The 14,926-nt window shown below is 42.0% G+C and overlaps 3 protein-coding genes across 6 annotated transcripts; 2 read left to right on the plus strand and 1 right to left on the minus strand.

Annotated features, from left to right (window-relative positions):
• Nucleotides 1–470: 470 nt before the first annotated feature.
• sod2 (superoxide dismutase 2, mitochondrial) lies at nt 471–2,933 on the minus strand. The gene is made up of 5 exons (XM_084559668.1): nt 2,800–2,933; nt 2,006–2,211; nt 1,759–1,875; nt 1,206–1,385; nt 471–1,070 (listed from the first exon to the last, which is right to left on the minus strand). Exons 1-5 carry the CDS (start codon nt 2,832–2,834, stop codon nt 925–927), a joined length of 684 nt encoding a protein of 227 aa, XP_084415794.1. The 5' UTR covers nt 2,835–2,933; the 3' UTR covers nt 471–924.
• Nucleotides 2,934–3,855: 922 nt separating this feature from the next.
• Nucleotides 3,856–10,220, plus strand: wtap (WT1 associated protein). 4 transcript variants are annotated; one of them, XM_084559809.1, is made up of 8 exons: nt 3,856–4,066; nt 4,644–4,681; nt 4,791–4,846; nt 4,935–4,993; nt 5,150–5,277; nt 6,293–6,471; nt 8,728–8,882; nt 8,990–10,220. In XM_084559809.1, exons 2-8 carry the CDS (start codon nt 4,652–4,654, stop codon nt 9,646–9,648), a joined length of 1,266 nt encoding a protein of 421 aa, XP_084415935.1. In that variant the 5' UTR covers nt 3,856–4,066; nt 4,644–4,651; the 3' UTR covers nt 9,649–10,220. The 4 variants fall into 4 exon arrangements, with proteins under 4 accessions (XP_084415935.1, XP_084415938.1, XP_084415936.1 ...); XM_084559812.1 differs by lacking the exon at nt 8,990–10,220 and having other exon boundaries at nt 3,859–4,066; nt 6,293–8,733; XM_084559810.1 differs by lacking the exons at nt 3,856–4,066; nt 4,644–4,681; nt 4,791–4,846; ... (1 more) ...; nt 5,150–5,277; nt 6,293–6,471 and adding an exon at nt 6,478–8,636.
• Nucleotides 10,221–10,774: 554 nt separating this feature from the next.
• acat2 (acetyl-CoA acetyltransferase 2) lies at nt 10,775–14,905 on the plus strand. Its single transcript, XM_084560147.1, has 9 exons — nt 10,775–10,906; nt 11,818–11,952; nt 12,042–12,223; nt 12,366–12,483; nt 12,577–12,720; nt 12,801–12,923; nt 13,025–13,179; nt 13,275–13,385; nt 13,495–14,905. Exons 1-9 carry the CDS (start codon nt 10,858–10,860, stop codon nt 13,663–13,665), a joined length of 1,188 nt encoding a protein of 395 aa, XP_084416273.1. The 5' UTR covers nt 10,775–10,857; the 3' UTR covers nt 13,666–14,905.
• The last annotated feature ends 21 nt before the right edge of the window (nt 14,906–14,926 follow it).

Raw genomic sequence — 14,926 nt, forward strand, 5'->3', positions numbered from 1 at the left:
ATCTTGCGAAACACTGCCCTCTTTTGGTGATAGATCATACAGCACAAAGTTCACTTTTTGATCAGAGTCTCGACAGGTTCATGCGTTTTAAGCCACCTTGGTCGCAGTGCTGGACAGACATTGTATACCTTATGCATTATACTTCTTTGTGGTCTTCTGGTTCAACTTTCCCAGCAAGCACTACTTTTCTAGAGAGATTTAAATCTTTTGATTGGACTAAAGCCGACGTGGCTGAGCTTCGGAAAAGAAAATTCCCTGCGGTACCATGCGAGATAAAAACTTCACCGTGTAGCAAGAAATGACTCCAAATGAAATAACTTGAATTCTTCACCAAATTTGGCAAAATTAAACTAATAAACCTTTGGGATAACATGGATTGTGTGTGAAACGCTGATCAATACTGTCCTCTAGTGGCACCATAAAGATTTGAACTGAACAGATGTGTACTTGGATCTGAGCTGAAGAACAAAGAATCAGGCTTCTACAATTTAAATCTTATTATTTTATTATAATACATCAAAAACATGGGATTCAATAACATTGTATTTATTGTCACCAAGACACGGCTCACAGAACATACGCTTGCTTATCTAGTATGCCACCTGTTACGTTATGTATAACAAAAGTCAGCTTTAACATTCAAGGTGACCATTTTTTGTGCGTTTTGAAAATAATCAGGTGGTTAGGAACAGGCCGGAGATCAAAAGCACTTGTTAATAACTTATGCTTGTTTCAACCTGCGATACATGACAATAAAGACAATATAATCTGCACCAATTTAGTGTTTTAAAGCCAATTTAATCAACTTTAGTACCACTGAACTGTCTTGAATCTGAAAGGGAACACGTCTGCTGCTGGATTAGACACTCTGTGTGTGCAGAACTGAAAATGATTTGTGAGGGGGGATGTTTGAGCATTGGGCTTCTACTTTTTGGCAATCTGAAGACGGTCGTTCACGTTCTCCCAGTTGACTACGTTCCAGATAGCCTTAACATAGTCGGGCCGCACATTCTTGTACTGAAGGTAGTAGGCATGCTCCCATACGTCAATGCCAAGGAGAGGAATGAGACCTGAGTGGCAAGGACAGGAAAAACTATTCTCTGATGACTCTTGTTTCACAAGTGGCATTTGTCAAAGTGGCAGTATACATGAAGCAGAAAGATGGTCATGTCTCATCTCTACTTCACAGCTGTTTTTCCACTCACCTGTCGTCCCCTGCAGAGGATCCTGGTTAGCACAAGCGGCAATGCGAAGTCTCCCACTCTCCTTCTCGTAACCCAGCCATCCCCAGCCGGAGCCCTGCACTGCAACGGTAGCAGCGGACATCTTCTCTTTCATCTTCTGGAAGGAGCCGAAGTCCCGCTTGATGGCCTCCATTAGCTCCCCTGCAAGACGAGAAACAGATTGATGCCAATTCAGGGTAAAAGCACGCATGCACAGCAATCAGACATCACTTAACTAGCACATTCATACATACACAAAGCAATTTACTCCTCAATCTTTTAAGATCAACAAAAAAGGAACATATATTTTTAGGCTATTCACTGTGGATAATGCCCCTTATGGAAGCCATTGACAATTTTCTACCACTAGGGGGGCAGAGAGGCTGAACAAAGTATCTTTGGAGAGCATAACCCAAGAGATAGTGTGGGCTAGGGTGATATCAGAGCTCACTATACATTTAAAATCAGGAGTAACAGGTAAAGCCAGTATAGAGGATAAGAGAAGCTGTTTTCAGAGTGTGTGTTTCTGCCTCACCCTGTGGCTCGCCTCCACCATTTGGAGAGAGGTTTGTCCAGAAGATAGTGTGGTTAATGTGGCCACCTCCGTTAAACTTCAGGGCAGGCTGAAGGGCAACCTGAGTCGACACGTCTCCTACAATACAATTCAAATATGACCAGACGGATGAGTGCTGAACTTTGAGATGCGCATTAAGCATTTGTATTTGCATTTGCATTTGTATGAGCTGGAACAGGCTAAAAACTTGCGACTGTCTCATTTGTACCCTTTGCGAGCGCCTCCTGATATTTCTCCTCCGTCACGTTGAGGTTGTTGACGTATGTTGCATGATGCTTGCTGTGGTGCAGCTGCATTATCTCTGCATTGATGTGGGGCTCCAGGGCACCATAGTCATACGTCAGGTCAGGAAGCGTGTGCTTCTGCCTCGATGCAGCTACCTGGTTTACGGTTAGGTTGAGGCTGGCTGCACACCTGAAAAGAAGCATGGAAAAATTAACTCATGATACCAACAGAAACACAGCTGTCAGTAAGTTTTTCATTGTATGAGGAGGCAAAAAAAATAAGCTAGGCTACCAATGATAATTATCACAGCTGTGTTTTTGTTATCACAACATTAGCTCACAAAACCTGAGCTATCAGAGTAACAACAGTGTGACGAGCATTGATCAAGTGGCTACAAGTGACCTAAATGTCTGGTTGTTGATACTGGATTTACTTAACTCTCACAGTAAGTGGGTAAACGTTAGCTCCCTGAGCTTGTGGCATTGGCTATGCATGAAAAAGTGTGCCCAAATGTTAAAATAACCATCTTCCCACTTACCACAGAAGCATAGAGACACATGACGATATGACAACTACACAAAACCCTTTATTTGGTGCGCCACAAGCTAACCTAGCTGCTAGACTAAGTTAGCATCCTGGCTAGCTAACCGTTAGCTCTAAATAAACAACTGTCTCAAGTTCATGAACGACTGTCGCTAGCAGGAGTCAGCCATCCTCGGTCTCTGTGTGCTATGGAGAGAGTATTGGCTCTAAATGGTAAGTTGACAACAGTTTTACCTGCGTATCAGCCCAACTCTGCACAGCATGTTCATGATAATGCTCAATGGGTAGACAGAACAGAGTAGACACGCTGGGTAACTGCCCTTGAAGTCTGCAATTTCAAGTTGACAGAGCTGACGACCGTACCATTACCACGAGGCGGGGGGGGTGTTTATGAGAGTGTGCGTTGAATAGATAAACCTCAACGGACACTCACTGAAAGTGATACTCATCACAGAAACACTAAAAAATAAAATATAACAAGACGTGTTACGAAAGTATACTGATACACTGAGATATGTGTAAATTATAATACTAAATCGTGCTTTCAAACCCCTCCTGTTTATTTTTTCATCTCACCCTTCTAGTTGGTTTTCCACGGCCTTTATAAAAGTGCATTTAGATTATGTGAACCGCACAAGTTATATTGTTATATAATTTATTTACGTAAATCTCGTCTATTTTTTATGTTATCGTGCCAATTTGAAGTATTCAGAGTTAAAGTGAATAAAATTTAATATAACTGTAGTGCTCGTAAACAAGTAAACTGCACAATTTAGCATAATTATTAAAAAACTAAAAAGAGTCACGTGAACGCAGCACACAGGGAGGCAATGGCGGAGATCGTCTATGCACGACAAATGACTCCCCAATGAGAACACAGTATTTGTGATAAAAATTACACCTTTTTCCGTTTGCATTTCACAAATGGAGATTGTTATATACAGTGTCTTAAGTGTTTATCGACACCCAAAACAAGCACATATGTACCATCACGGGAAGTCTCAGAAGGTTATAATAAAAGCACCAAAAGTAAACACTAAAGCAACAAGAAATGGTGGTGGATTTAATAATTTCTCAGTCTTTGAAAAAAAAAAAAAAAAAAACATGTGAGGATATATATATATATATATATATATCCAAAAGAATTTATCAAAATTATTATTATTTTAGCATTTTCTTCTTGTCTCGCGTGCCTTTCAGCCACATTATCTAGGATCCGGAAATCGCTACAGAGTGAGAGGTCCGCCGCCACTTCCCCATCTCTGGGACGTACTCTGCAGCAAGCCGGAGTGCAGCACACACACACACAGCAGCTCATCCAGAGCCATTCTGATCTGCCGCCTGCGACTAAGATGACGGTGACCAGGCCGAAACGAGATTACACCATATAAATCCGCAGCGAATTTGGCCGTAGTCGTAATTTTCCTCCTCGTAAAGAATCGGCGAAGCGGAGGGGTTCCAGAAACACCGAGGGGGGAGAAAAAAAAAAAAAGAAAAACGGGTACGTGTTTTGAGGCCCGAAGGCCTGATATATCTGCAGCCAAGAGCCCGCTAGTTTCAGGAAAAGGAGCGCAAGGGAGGGAGTCGTTTCCTTCACCGCCATTTTGTGATAACAAGGAGCCGAAAACAGAGCCAAGAACTGCATGCTGCCAACCTGAACACAAAAGAAAACCCTCGCAGCTCAACACTTCCGAGTTTCACACTCTCTGGCTTATTTTGCCAGCGAATGCTAAATGTTATTAGCATCCTAGAGTTAACCTTGGTTAGCTCGTTTTATCTTCCTCGCTGTCCATCGCTGCTGCTGCTGCCTGCCACACCAGCTAACATTTGCCTCGACACCTTCTTTTATTATTAATATTATTATTATATATAGCTTTAATTTGGTCGAGCGGGCAGCTAACATGCTCGCAGCACACGTATTTGTTGTCATTTATTAGCTAGCCGTTTAGCAAAGTTGTCAAAGATGTTATATTCTGCTGCGTGCGGTCAGTCGACGCGTTGAAGATGATGCAGTCGTTTACAGCACACGACACCAAAGCTGCATTCACTCATGTTTTTCTCCATATATTTACTTCCAGAGATCACAATGACCAACGAGGAGCCTCTGCCCAAGAAGGTGAGCATTTTTACCATGTGCATTTTATTCATCATGTGTCTAAATGTGTCATTGGGAATCTTTATCTAACTAATCCTTGGTGTTTTTCCCTTCCTTTTCCTCCACACAGGTTCGCCTCAGTGAATCTGACATGAAGACCCTGACCAGGGAGGAGCTGTGTACAAGGTATGTAACAGCTCCACTATTACGGATTAATCATCCTGTTGGGACATTTGATCTGTTCAGCTGTTAACACATCCTCCTCTCTTCTTAGGTGGAAACAGCATGAGGCATATGTCCAGGTGCTGGAGGCAAAATATGCAGAGCTGTGTTGTAAGTACACGTCTTAAATTTAACATTTCATCTGTGACTACAGTGTGTCGCTGTAATTTGCAGATTTGCACATGGCCCGCTTTCTGAAAGGGAATTTTCTTTGTGATGTTTTTTTCTTTTTTTTTCCCCTCCCTCCCACCTTCGTCAACCTCTTAGCCAACGACGTGCCGGGGCTGAAGGAGTCGGAGGAGAAGCTCAAGCAGCAGCAGCAGGAATCTGCGCGCAGGGAGAACATCTTGGTCATGCGGCTTGCCACCAAGGAGCAGGAAATGCAAGAGTGCACAGTAAGTATCTGTTCCTCGTCTTCCTTTGAAGTTATCCCGTCCTATTTAGTCACTGTAGCAGAAGCAGTCCTTAAATTTTAATGTTAAGCTTTTCTAAAATAACTGAGCTATTTTTTGTTGTAGTTACCGACAATCTATGAATGAATAAATGATCTATTACACTTTGTTTCCTAAAAGTCTAATTACTCTGTTGCTGCAGACAACCATTACTTTCATCATTCAATCATCAGTTTAATTTTCTTCTTTTGATGAACTTATTGCAGTTTGACAAATTACCAAAGCTGCTAAATTAACTGACATTATCCGAGCACATAATTATATACCTTGAGCCTGTTCAGGGTTGTAGAAAGTAGGCTAAAGGTAAATTGTGTCAAGGAGGGCGTCCTTTGCTCTCGTCAGATTGACAGCACAGTGGATCGACTTGTGGCTTTATTGCTCCACATGTCATTCTTAAAGAACATCTGAGGTGTGGTGAACCCACACTGCCAGGTAGCGCTGGGAAAGATTTTAAACTTGAAACTCTGCAGTAACTTTGCTTTAATTTCTGCTCTGAAAATCTGATATTGGTGGAAGTTTGACGTCATCTTAACTATGAGTTTGGCAGATGAGTTGTTGGTTTTGAATTAGGCTAGTCTCCCTGGGAAAGGAACACATCCAACAAGCAGAATTAAAATATCTTATGATTTAGTGCAAGATTAAGATTATCCAAATTTAAATCTAGATACTGCTCAGAACTGATTATATAATTGGTTAAAGGCAACATGCAGAATTTGCTCGAGTCCTCGTCTTTAGTAATCTCCCATGGTTTCATTTCCCGTCCAGAGATTTAAAAGTTTGCCGTTTAAACATTAACATGTCTCAGTTCAAAGTTTTGTCTTACACCAAAACTCATCATCTCTTCTTCCATATAACGTCAGCATTGAATAATGTATATTAACGTCGCAACTCTTGTACTCTTTGCAAACAATCTTTTTATCTTTACCAGTCACTAAAACCTGTTCCTTAAATCCTGCAGACCCAGATCCAGTACCTCAAGCAAGTCCAGCAGCCGAGTGCGGCCCAACTGCGAACGTCCATGGTGGACCCGGCCATCAACTTGTTTTTCCTCAAAATGAAGGCTGAACTGGAACAGACTAAAGACAAACTGGAGCAGGCCCAAAATGAACTGAGTGCCTGGAAATTTACACCTGATAGGTAAAGACAATCAAAATAACTCCCCCTCAAAAAAAGTCAAGACTTCCTCACGCCCCCCACCCTCACTCTCACTGCAGGCATGCAGGAACAATGGTGGGGGGGAAGGCTGACAAATGCTGTACTCACCACGAGACTCAGACTTTACAGAAAGCCAGTCACTGCAAAACAAAACTGTTTTTGTACTCTTGCACTGTGCCAGCTACATATCACATAACCTAAAGAGAAAAGACAGTATGGTCAGGTGACACTTGTGTTTCAGCTCTCTCCCCTCGTATCCCCTCACCGTCCAAGGGCCTGAAGGAGTCCGGACTGTTCCTGAAGAGGTGGTCACTCACTTCCCGACATGGATATGCCCTCCCTGCCCCCACACCTCAAACCAGACAGTTCACATATTAAGTAGGGGGCTTATGGTGGAGGTTGAGTCAGGCAGGGAACATCCCTAGCCTAAAACAGCAATTGAACATTTTAAAGACAACTCCCATACTTGCTTTATAAAGACATTTAACTGTGGATTACGCCACACAAATACCTGCTAGTCTGCCTGAGAAACGTAAAGACTTTTTTGGACAGTCTAGATACATCCCAGTAACATGAGGAAAGTTTCTAGGATTTAAAAGTAAGACTTTGGGGGAAGAGCCACTAGCAATGACATTAAGACTGTGAGCGGAGCCAGATCCTCGGTCCACAAAGGACAGTCATTTCAGGCATGAGGTCCCGGTTGCCTGTGTCTTTGAACATGGGCCTACACACGGTAGAGTGTATTTACATGTTTTATTTTGTGACTTGTTTATTTTTATTGCCATTTAATTTGATCTTTCTCTTGTTTCTCTGAAACAAACACTTACGGCAGTGTGTGTACGTGTGTGAGCCAAGAAGCATGATTGGCATCGACTCCCCAAAAGTTTTGAATTAAGCTAAATGCTTAATCTCTCAGATACTGAAACACACTGCTGTAGGTGTGCCGAGTCCTGTTTTCAACTTGTGAATGCAAATGTCTTTAACAAGTCATGTTATGAGTTGATGAGAATGTATTTATTGTATTTCTGTGTATTTTTTCTGTGACTGACCACACAATCTCTCCCTCAGTCATTCACACTAATAGCTAAGTAGATTTTTCTTTCTCACCTGTGTAGCATAGATATTTAGTCACTCTTTACACAATGAATCCCTCATTTAATCTGTTTTTTTCCCTGTCTTTTTAAAAAAATAACTAATTTATACTCTAATCTCTAAAATCAAACGGTCAGATTTGAACAGACAGAAGTTATTAATGGAGTAAATGCAACTAACTAATTGATATATACGCACATTTTAACGAGGAACATTAACATACATTCTTGATCACGTTTTCTGAGCTATTTTTAAAGTACTTTTATAATTTTGACTACTTCTAATGCTAGGGTACAGTTGTTGAGTCATATGCATCATTTGTTAATATTTCAGTGTCATCTGGCCAGATGACCTCCATAGACTTTTATAGACTAAATGGATGGTAGTTTATTACGATATCAAATAATGTCTTATTTGTGTGCAAATTTGGCTTCTTGGTTAGGGATTTTTTAAAAGCATGACCACATTAACTGCTAATGTTTAATAACAGGTGTTCTGGGCTGTTGCACTATTTTTTGACGTGTTGTATAAGTTTCTATGTGTATTAAGTGATGACTACACAATGCACTGCAGTGCACGTTTCCTTTTTGCTGCTCATAGTTAAGTGTAGGGTGTCATTCCTAATTTCAACCTGTTTTGTTACATTTGCTTGTTCTTCACATCCAGCAGTGTAGCAAAGAGTATTTTAGGCTGTAAGAGACAGAATTACCACTTCTTAAAATGCTCACTTCTGTGTGCAACATGGTGACCGAGTGTGTCAGCTGTTCATTAGTTCCTCAAAGGTTTTGATCTAGGTCTAGTGAGGACCCAAGATTTGTATTGCATAACCACAATTTTAATTTATATTTCACTATAAGAAAGTTTCCTTTGTACTTTGGATCTTTTCTAAGAAATAATTTAAATGTCTTTGTACAGGACAGATAGATCTGTGTCGGTGGGTTTCTTACATTTTTATACTGGGTCTAATAGATTTTTTTGAAAGTCGTGTCATGACCAACATTTAGGGACGACCAGGTTGAAGAGTTTCTGTTGACCTATGGCAAATCCGGAAGTGGGTCAGGCAACCAAAATAGTTTCAATTTAATCCTTTTGTTTGTTGTTTGTCTCCTGGTTCACTGTGTGATGTGAGACTTGTTTCCCTTACAGCCAAACAGGGAAGAAACTGATGGCCAAGTGTCGAATGCTGATTCAGGAAAACCAGGAGTTGGGTCGGCAGCTCTCCCAGGGACGCATCGCCCAGCTGGAGGCTGAGCTGGCCCTGCAGAAGAAGTACAGCGAGGAGCTCAAGAGTAGTCAAGATGGTAAGATTATGAGATGTATCTACATCATTTCCTATGCGCACCTCTCAAGTTATGGTTGGGATTCATTTTTGACTATTTTTTGTCTTTTTCTGCATTGTTACTCCCAGAGTTGAATGACTTTATCATCCAGCTAGATGAGGAGGTAGAAGGGATGCAGAGCACCATCCTTGTCCTGCAGCAGCAGTTAAAAGATACCCGTCAGCAGCTTTCTCAATCTCATGGGACTGTGGCTGGAGCAGGACCCAGTAGGACTTCACCCTCTGCTTCTAGCTCATCCGCTGAACCATCCGCTCAACCTGAACAGGCCAGTGCTCCCTCTGAACCAATGGGCAAAGACTACGGGAGGGTCTCCAACGGTCCGAGCAATGGAAACTCATCCCAGAGGAGCGAGACCACTACGCCTAGCCTGTACCGGGAGGTCAGCAGCACTGAGGAAGACTTTCCCATGTCCCCCATGGTCTCCAGCCCCGGTGAAGCTGAGACCAAACTGTCCAACCACTCGGAAGAGGCGCCAGGTAGTCAGACTGCAGCGGGGAGAGTTGGAGGACCTGTGGGTTTCGGGAGCCAGCTGAGTGCAGGGTACGAGAGCGTGGACTCTCCAACAGGCAGCGAGACATCATTGACTCAACACTCGAATGACACAGACTCCACCACCGACCCCCACGAGGACAAAGCTGCCCTGGTGACCAAGGGCACCAGGACTGCAGGGTCACGGCACGCCCAAAACGGCCTGGACTCCAGCACGAGCGACAGTGCAGTTTTGTAATGTACTTTGACATGTACTGTCTTTTTTTTTTTTTTTTTTTTATACAATATACAAACAAGGCAACAAATGCATAGTCTGTAACACAGCACTGCTGTCCAGAACATTTTGTTTTCAACCTACTCTCCCTGCCTATTGTGATGCCTCTGTCACGTTTGTGTTGCTATATGGGGATATAACAGGAAAGGTGTAATGTTAGATTTAAATTGCGTGGCTGTATGATTTAAAACTAGTACGTTTCATTCTGATGTTTATTTGAGCACGTCTACGCTGTTCTCATTTGAGCTCTTGGCACTGAAATTGGGCATCTGGTGTTGTAACTCATCGTCAAAAGTCAGTAAAATCACTGAATTACAGTAGCTTCGCAATATTCAAAATAAAAAGGTCATTTTTTTTTTTTTTTAGATGTTGGCCTGTATTTTTTTTTTTTTTTAGTGCAATTTTAATTTTTCATTGACAAATTCTGTTCAAAAGATTCTGTTCAATTGTGAGTAGTTCATATGCAATGTTCATATTATTCTGACTTCAGTCCTTTTCATGTACTGACCAAATACCAATAAAGATTTTTAATACTATAGAGTGAAACCCATCTTTACAAGTCAATAATAGATTAGTGTGACACTCATTATGCAAGATAATAATGCATAAACATGGGCTTAGCGTGTTATTTACAGTCTAAAACTGGTTCAGTTTTTTTTTGTTTTTTTTTAAAGGGAAAATAAAACTGGCATTTTAATGGCATATAAATTATTGAACCCAGGAGAGAAATTAATCATTAAAATAGCAGACAAAAGTAGAAATGGACAGGCTACGGTAATTTAAAGTAGTGCACATGAGCATAAAGTATACAGCTGCATTGAATATGTTATACATGCAAATACAGCAATATGTTCAGTCATTCAGATTCAAATAGTCCAAAAAATACATTGTATTTTGATAAAATACTATTTGAAAAGTAATACAAAACGTATAAAAAAATATATAAATAATAGAGTTTAAGTGGAGTATAGGTTTATACGTGGGTGTAGCAGTTCAACCTCCCCACCAGAGGGCGGCGCTGTGGTTCCCACTGGTTCCACTTAGGTACAAAATTTCATTCAGTTCAGTCATCGATACAGTGTCAACAGACTACAGCACGGTGCTGTGTGGACACACAGGGACAGCACTCACCAGAAGAGGACTCCAGCTCCGAACAAACCCTTTATATCAAAAATGAACACCGAACCCGTCGTCATCGTCTCCGCTGCACGGACACCAATCGGTAAAGTCTGCTCTTCTTTAAGTACCATTCGCGTTCATATAAAATAAGTTTCTCTAACACTTCCACTGTAGCTGCATTGAGGCTTGCTGCTGCTGCTGCTGTCAAAGTAGCCGTTCTTGAGATGACCTGTCTCTGTAGCTACTACGTTTTCCATTTAACATCATTAATAGTCGCACGCGCTGCCTTTACAGGTGAATAAATCGGTATTTTTTTTCTTTTTTAATTCAGCAAAGTGGTTCACGCGTCCTTCAATTAAATCATACGTAAAGTCTTGCAGAGCTCTGATTGGTCCGCTCCGGTGTCAGTTGTATTCTCTGGCCGCTGATTGGTTGTCTGACCATAGTGCCACGGAGCACGAGGCTGTTGCCATTGGCTGCCTCGAACATGTCCAGTGCGCCTGCAGCCAATTTGGGCGTTTCTACTACAAGAGGTGTTTACATTGATTTAGCAAAGTCAATAATTACATTGGCAAACGGAAACTTATTTTTTTTTTACTAATTTACTATAATATGTGTGTATTATTTGTATTTGCTTCAATTAGGTGGTTTTTCAGTGGATTAATTCTGTTGTTTGTAGTATTTCAAATTAAGTAACTTGATTTCTGGAAACAAGAAACTGGTCTTGAGACAAATTATTTATATTTTTTATATATTTCCCTTTAAGAGTTTGATAAACTCATGCAGGTAGTGTCGACCCTATGTAAAATTTAGAATCAGAATCAGAATAAGAAAAGACTTTATTGCCAAGCATGATCGTACATACAAGGAATTTGCTTTGGTGTTGTTACGCCTAAAATAAAATAAAATAAAATATAGAAACTATATTATAGAATAAATATAGAAACTTCCTCTCAGATATATAGACTTTAGACTTTCTTCGATAACTGCACTAACTTCCCATTTTATACAAAGGGTCCCTGAGTGGTGCTCTGTCCACGGTGCCTCTACATGACCTGGGTTCAGTGGTGATCAAGGACGTCCTGAAGCGGGCTGCCGTGAAGCCAGAAGACGTCTCTGAGGTTATCATGGGACATGTCCTAACAGCTGGTAAAAACCCCAAAAGATATGTTTGACAGTATGAGCAATATATTTTTTTTTACTACTTATTATATTTCTAACCCTCTTCTATCTTTCAGGTAATGGGCAAAATCCGGCACGTCGAGCCAGCGTTGGAGCAGGCATCCCCTATCCTGTCCCGGCATGGAGCTGCCAGATGGTGTGTGGCTCTGGGCTGAAGGCGGTGTGTCTGGGGGCTCAGTCCATCCAGCTTGGAGAGGCCTCCGTGGTGGTGGCAGGAGGCATGGAGAGCATGAGCAGGGTGGGTGACGAGAGGAGATTGTTTCAATAGCTGTGACAAAACTCTTCTTGACTGTTTTATCCAGAAATTGTTCTTTAAATGTGTCTGTTCGTTTAAATCCGAGATGACGAGTACGTTGCTTGTTTCCTCTTTGTCTACTCAGGCTCCTCACACGGTTCAAATGAGAGCAGGGGTGAAGATGGGCGACGCCTCCCTGCAGGACTCCATGGTGGCTGATGGCCTCACTGACGCCTTCCACGGCTACCACATGGGAATCACAGGTCTGGATCCACTTGATAGTTTCACATAAACAACCACCACTGCTGTTTATTGTGTTGAAGCAATCAGTACTCACGGTGATCTATCTCCACCAGCTGAGAACGTAGCGAAGCAGTGGGGCGTCACTCGACAGGAGCAGGACCAGTTCGCCGTCCAGTCTCAGAACAAAACGGAGGCCGCGCAGAAAGCAGGACATTTTGATCAGGAGATTGTCCCCGTCATGGTGCCATCCAGAAAAGGTGGGGATCACCTCATTGGTGTATTAACTTTATTGTCTCTCTGTGAGCAAGTACTGAAAACACATCTCTCTCACCTGCAGGTCCAGTGGAAGTTAAGGTGGACGAGTTTCCTCGACACGGCAGCACCATGGACGCCATGTCCAAGCTGAGGCCCTGCTTCGTCAAGGACAGCAGCGGCACCGTCACCGCTGGAAACGCTTCAGGTTCCTGATTTGCTCATGAATCGTGACACTGCAGGTTCATCTGACTAAATGTGATCATGTCATGTCAGGATGTTTAAAGCTGCTTTTATATATTCTTGCAGGTATTAACGACGGAGCAGCAGCAACTGTTCTGATGCGCCAGTCAGAGGCCGTGAAGCGAGGTTTAAAACCCCTGGCCAGAATCGTGTCGTGGGCTCAAGCTGGCCTTGACCCTTCTATCATGGGAACTGGGCCGATACCAGCCATCAAGAAAGCGGTGAGAAGTCGGCAGCGATTAATTTTCAGCGCGCGACAAAGCTAGTGCGTGTTTTGATTTTGGCTTCATCGTGGCTTTTTACTTTTTCCTTCTAGATCGAGAAAGCAGGCTGGCAGCTGGACCAGGTTGACTTATTTGAGATCAATGAAGCATTTGCCGCGCAGTCGATTGCTGTGGTCAAAGAGCTGGGCCTGAATGTAGACAAGGTAATTCTTCAAATGTATCAAACAGGACATTTTGATTCCAGCCAAAACAAAATTTCTCTTCAATTCAGCTCTACTCCAACAATGACATGTTGTTCTTTTGGTCTCTCAGGTGAATGTGTGTGGCGGTGCCATTTCTCTGGGACACCCCATCGGTATGTCTGGCTGCAGAGTGCTGGTGACTCTGCTGCACGCCCTCCAGAGGACTGGAGGACACAAGGGAGTGGCATCCCTCTGCATCGGGGGAGGGATGGGTATCGCCATGTGTGTGGAGAGGGATTGAGATTTGACGTCTAACGCTGCTTAAGAGATTGCACTTGATCTTATGTTGAGGGATAATTTATCTGATCGTTTACACTGCAGGGTGAAAGCTAAAGTTTACCCGTCTTCTTCCAGTTAACTGTACTTGAGGCAATGAGTTTATCATGTGATCTTTTCCAGCAATTGCTAACTATTCTCACTGTGAAATGAAACCTTCCTCAGGTTTTAGCCGTGTATGCTTATAACTTAATGTTGGATCTTAAGTGTCTTGTCAGTGCAAATATATAATATATATATATATGAAAAAAAACTTATAAACTAGTAGTAATTTTAAATTCTTATAACAGATGTGCTAACTTGGCTTTAGTCTGCAGGTTGTCGCTGTTGGCAAGTAGACAAAGGGATTATTGGGTTTTATTTGAAGTGGTAGATGGTAGTCGACACACCCGCGGTTTGGAGAAGCTAAAAAGTGAACTGGCATAAAAGTCAAGCAATTAACTACTTTGTACGGGGTTAGCAGCAAAACATTTTATGCACCTGAAATAAATCTAATAAATTGTGCTGTATTTACACTATTTTACCTCCCGTGACACAAGTTGTTGGTCTAAAGCTAACCCACAAAGCCACCAGGTGTCGGTTGGCTTTGAAGAGAGCAATAAAACAGACTTAATTAACTCACTGTTGAATAATGAAGTCTGGATTAAATATAGCGAACACTTAAACTGATATTAACCACAGACAGCAAGTCATTGCTTGGCTTCTGTGCCAGTACTCCTCTGCTTCTCTAAACTGAGGATGCGTCAACCACCACACACCGACTACGATAAGTACCTCATATAACCTCACTTCAAAAGAAACCTGTCCCTTTAAAAGCTCACCAAGTCATTTGAAAGTAGTGGAACACTAAAACTGTAAAGTGCCCAGTATGGACAGATTCTGGAAGACTTGCTACTTTTCTCTGTAGAGCATATTTTTTAACTTGTATGGTAATTTATCAATAATTGTTCACGTCATTAAATAAGTCTGTGCTAAAATTGTTGCTGAACATTCCAGTAGGTCCCGTGTGGAATAAAAGGACCTTCTCTGTGTGATTAACTGTATTGACAGCAGCCTTTTAACCCTGTTAAGTGCCATAAGGTTTAAATATGCTAGCCTTTTCCGACCTAGTGCTTCCTGTACACGACTGCAAACATTTTACCTGTAATCTGTCCGACATATCATTAAAGAACTATAAGAAATGGAGTTTTTCCAAACCTGTTGATTCAAATCCCACAGAACACCAT

This window comes from Chelon labrosus, assembly GCF_963514085.1.
Source record: "Chelon labrosus genome assembly, chromosome: 14".
NCBI classification, from domain to species: domain Eukaryota; kingdom Metazoa; phylum Chordata; class Actinopteri; order Mugiliformes; family Mugilidae; genus Chelon; species Chelon labrosus.

What these genes read in the sequence shown, in the direction of transcription:
- sod2 (XM_084559668.1), bottom strand. Translation starts at nt 2,834, where the DNA reads ATGAACATGCTGTGCAGAGTTGGGCTGATACGCAG. An exon ending in AGAGTTGGGCTGATACGCAG is followed by an intron (nt 2,212 to 2,799) that starts GTAAAACTGTTG and finishes GCTTCTTTTCAG; the next exon opens with GTGTGCAGCCAGCCTCAACC. An exon ending in TGGTGGAGGCGAGCCACAGG is followed by an intron (nt 1,386 to 1,758) that starts GTGAGGCAGAAA and finishes CTCGTCTTGCAG; the next exon opens with GGGAGCTAATGGAGGCCATC.
- acat2 (XM_084560147.1), top strand. Translation starts at nt 10,858, where the DNA reads ATGAACACCGAACCCGTCGTCATCGTCTCCGCTGCACGGACACCAATC. An exon ending in GCATGGAGAGCATGAGCAGG is followed by an intron (nt 12,224 to 12,365) that starts GTGGGTGACGAG and finishes TTGTCTACTCAG; the next exon opens with GCTCCTCACACGGTTCAAAT. An exon ending in TACCAGCCATCAAGAAAGCG is followed by an intron (nt 13,180 to 13,274) that starts GTGAGAAGTCGG and finishes TTTTCCTTCTAG; the next exon opens with ATCGAGAAAGCAGGCTGGCA.
- wtap (XM_084559809.1), top strand. Translation starts at nt 4,652, where the DNA reads ATGACCAACGAGGAGCCTCTGCCCAAGAAG. An exon ending in AGGAGCCTCTGCCCAAGAAG is followed by an intron (nt 4,682 to 4,790) that starts GTGAGCATTTTT and finishes TCCTCCACACAG; the next exon opens with GTTCGCCTCAGTGAATCTGA. An exon ending in GCTCAAGAGTAGTCAAGATG is followed by an intron (nt 8,883 to 8,989) that starts GTAAGATTATGA and finishes TGTTACTCCCAG; the next exon opens with AGTTGAATGACTTTATCATC.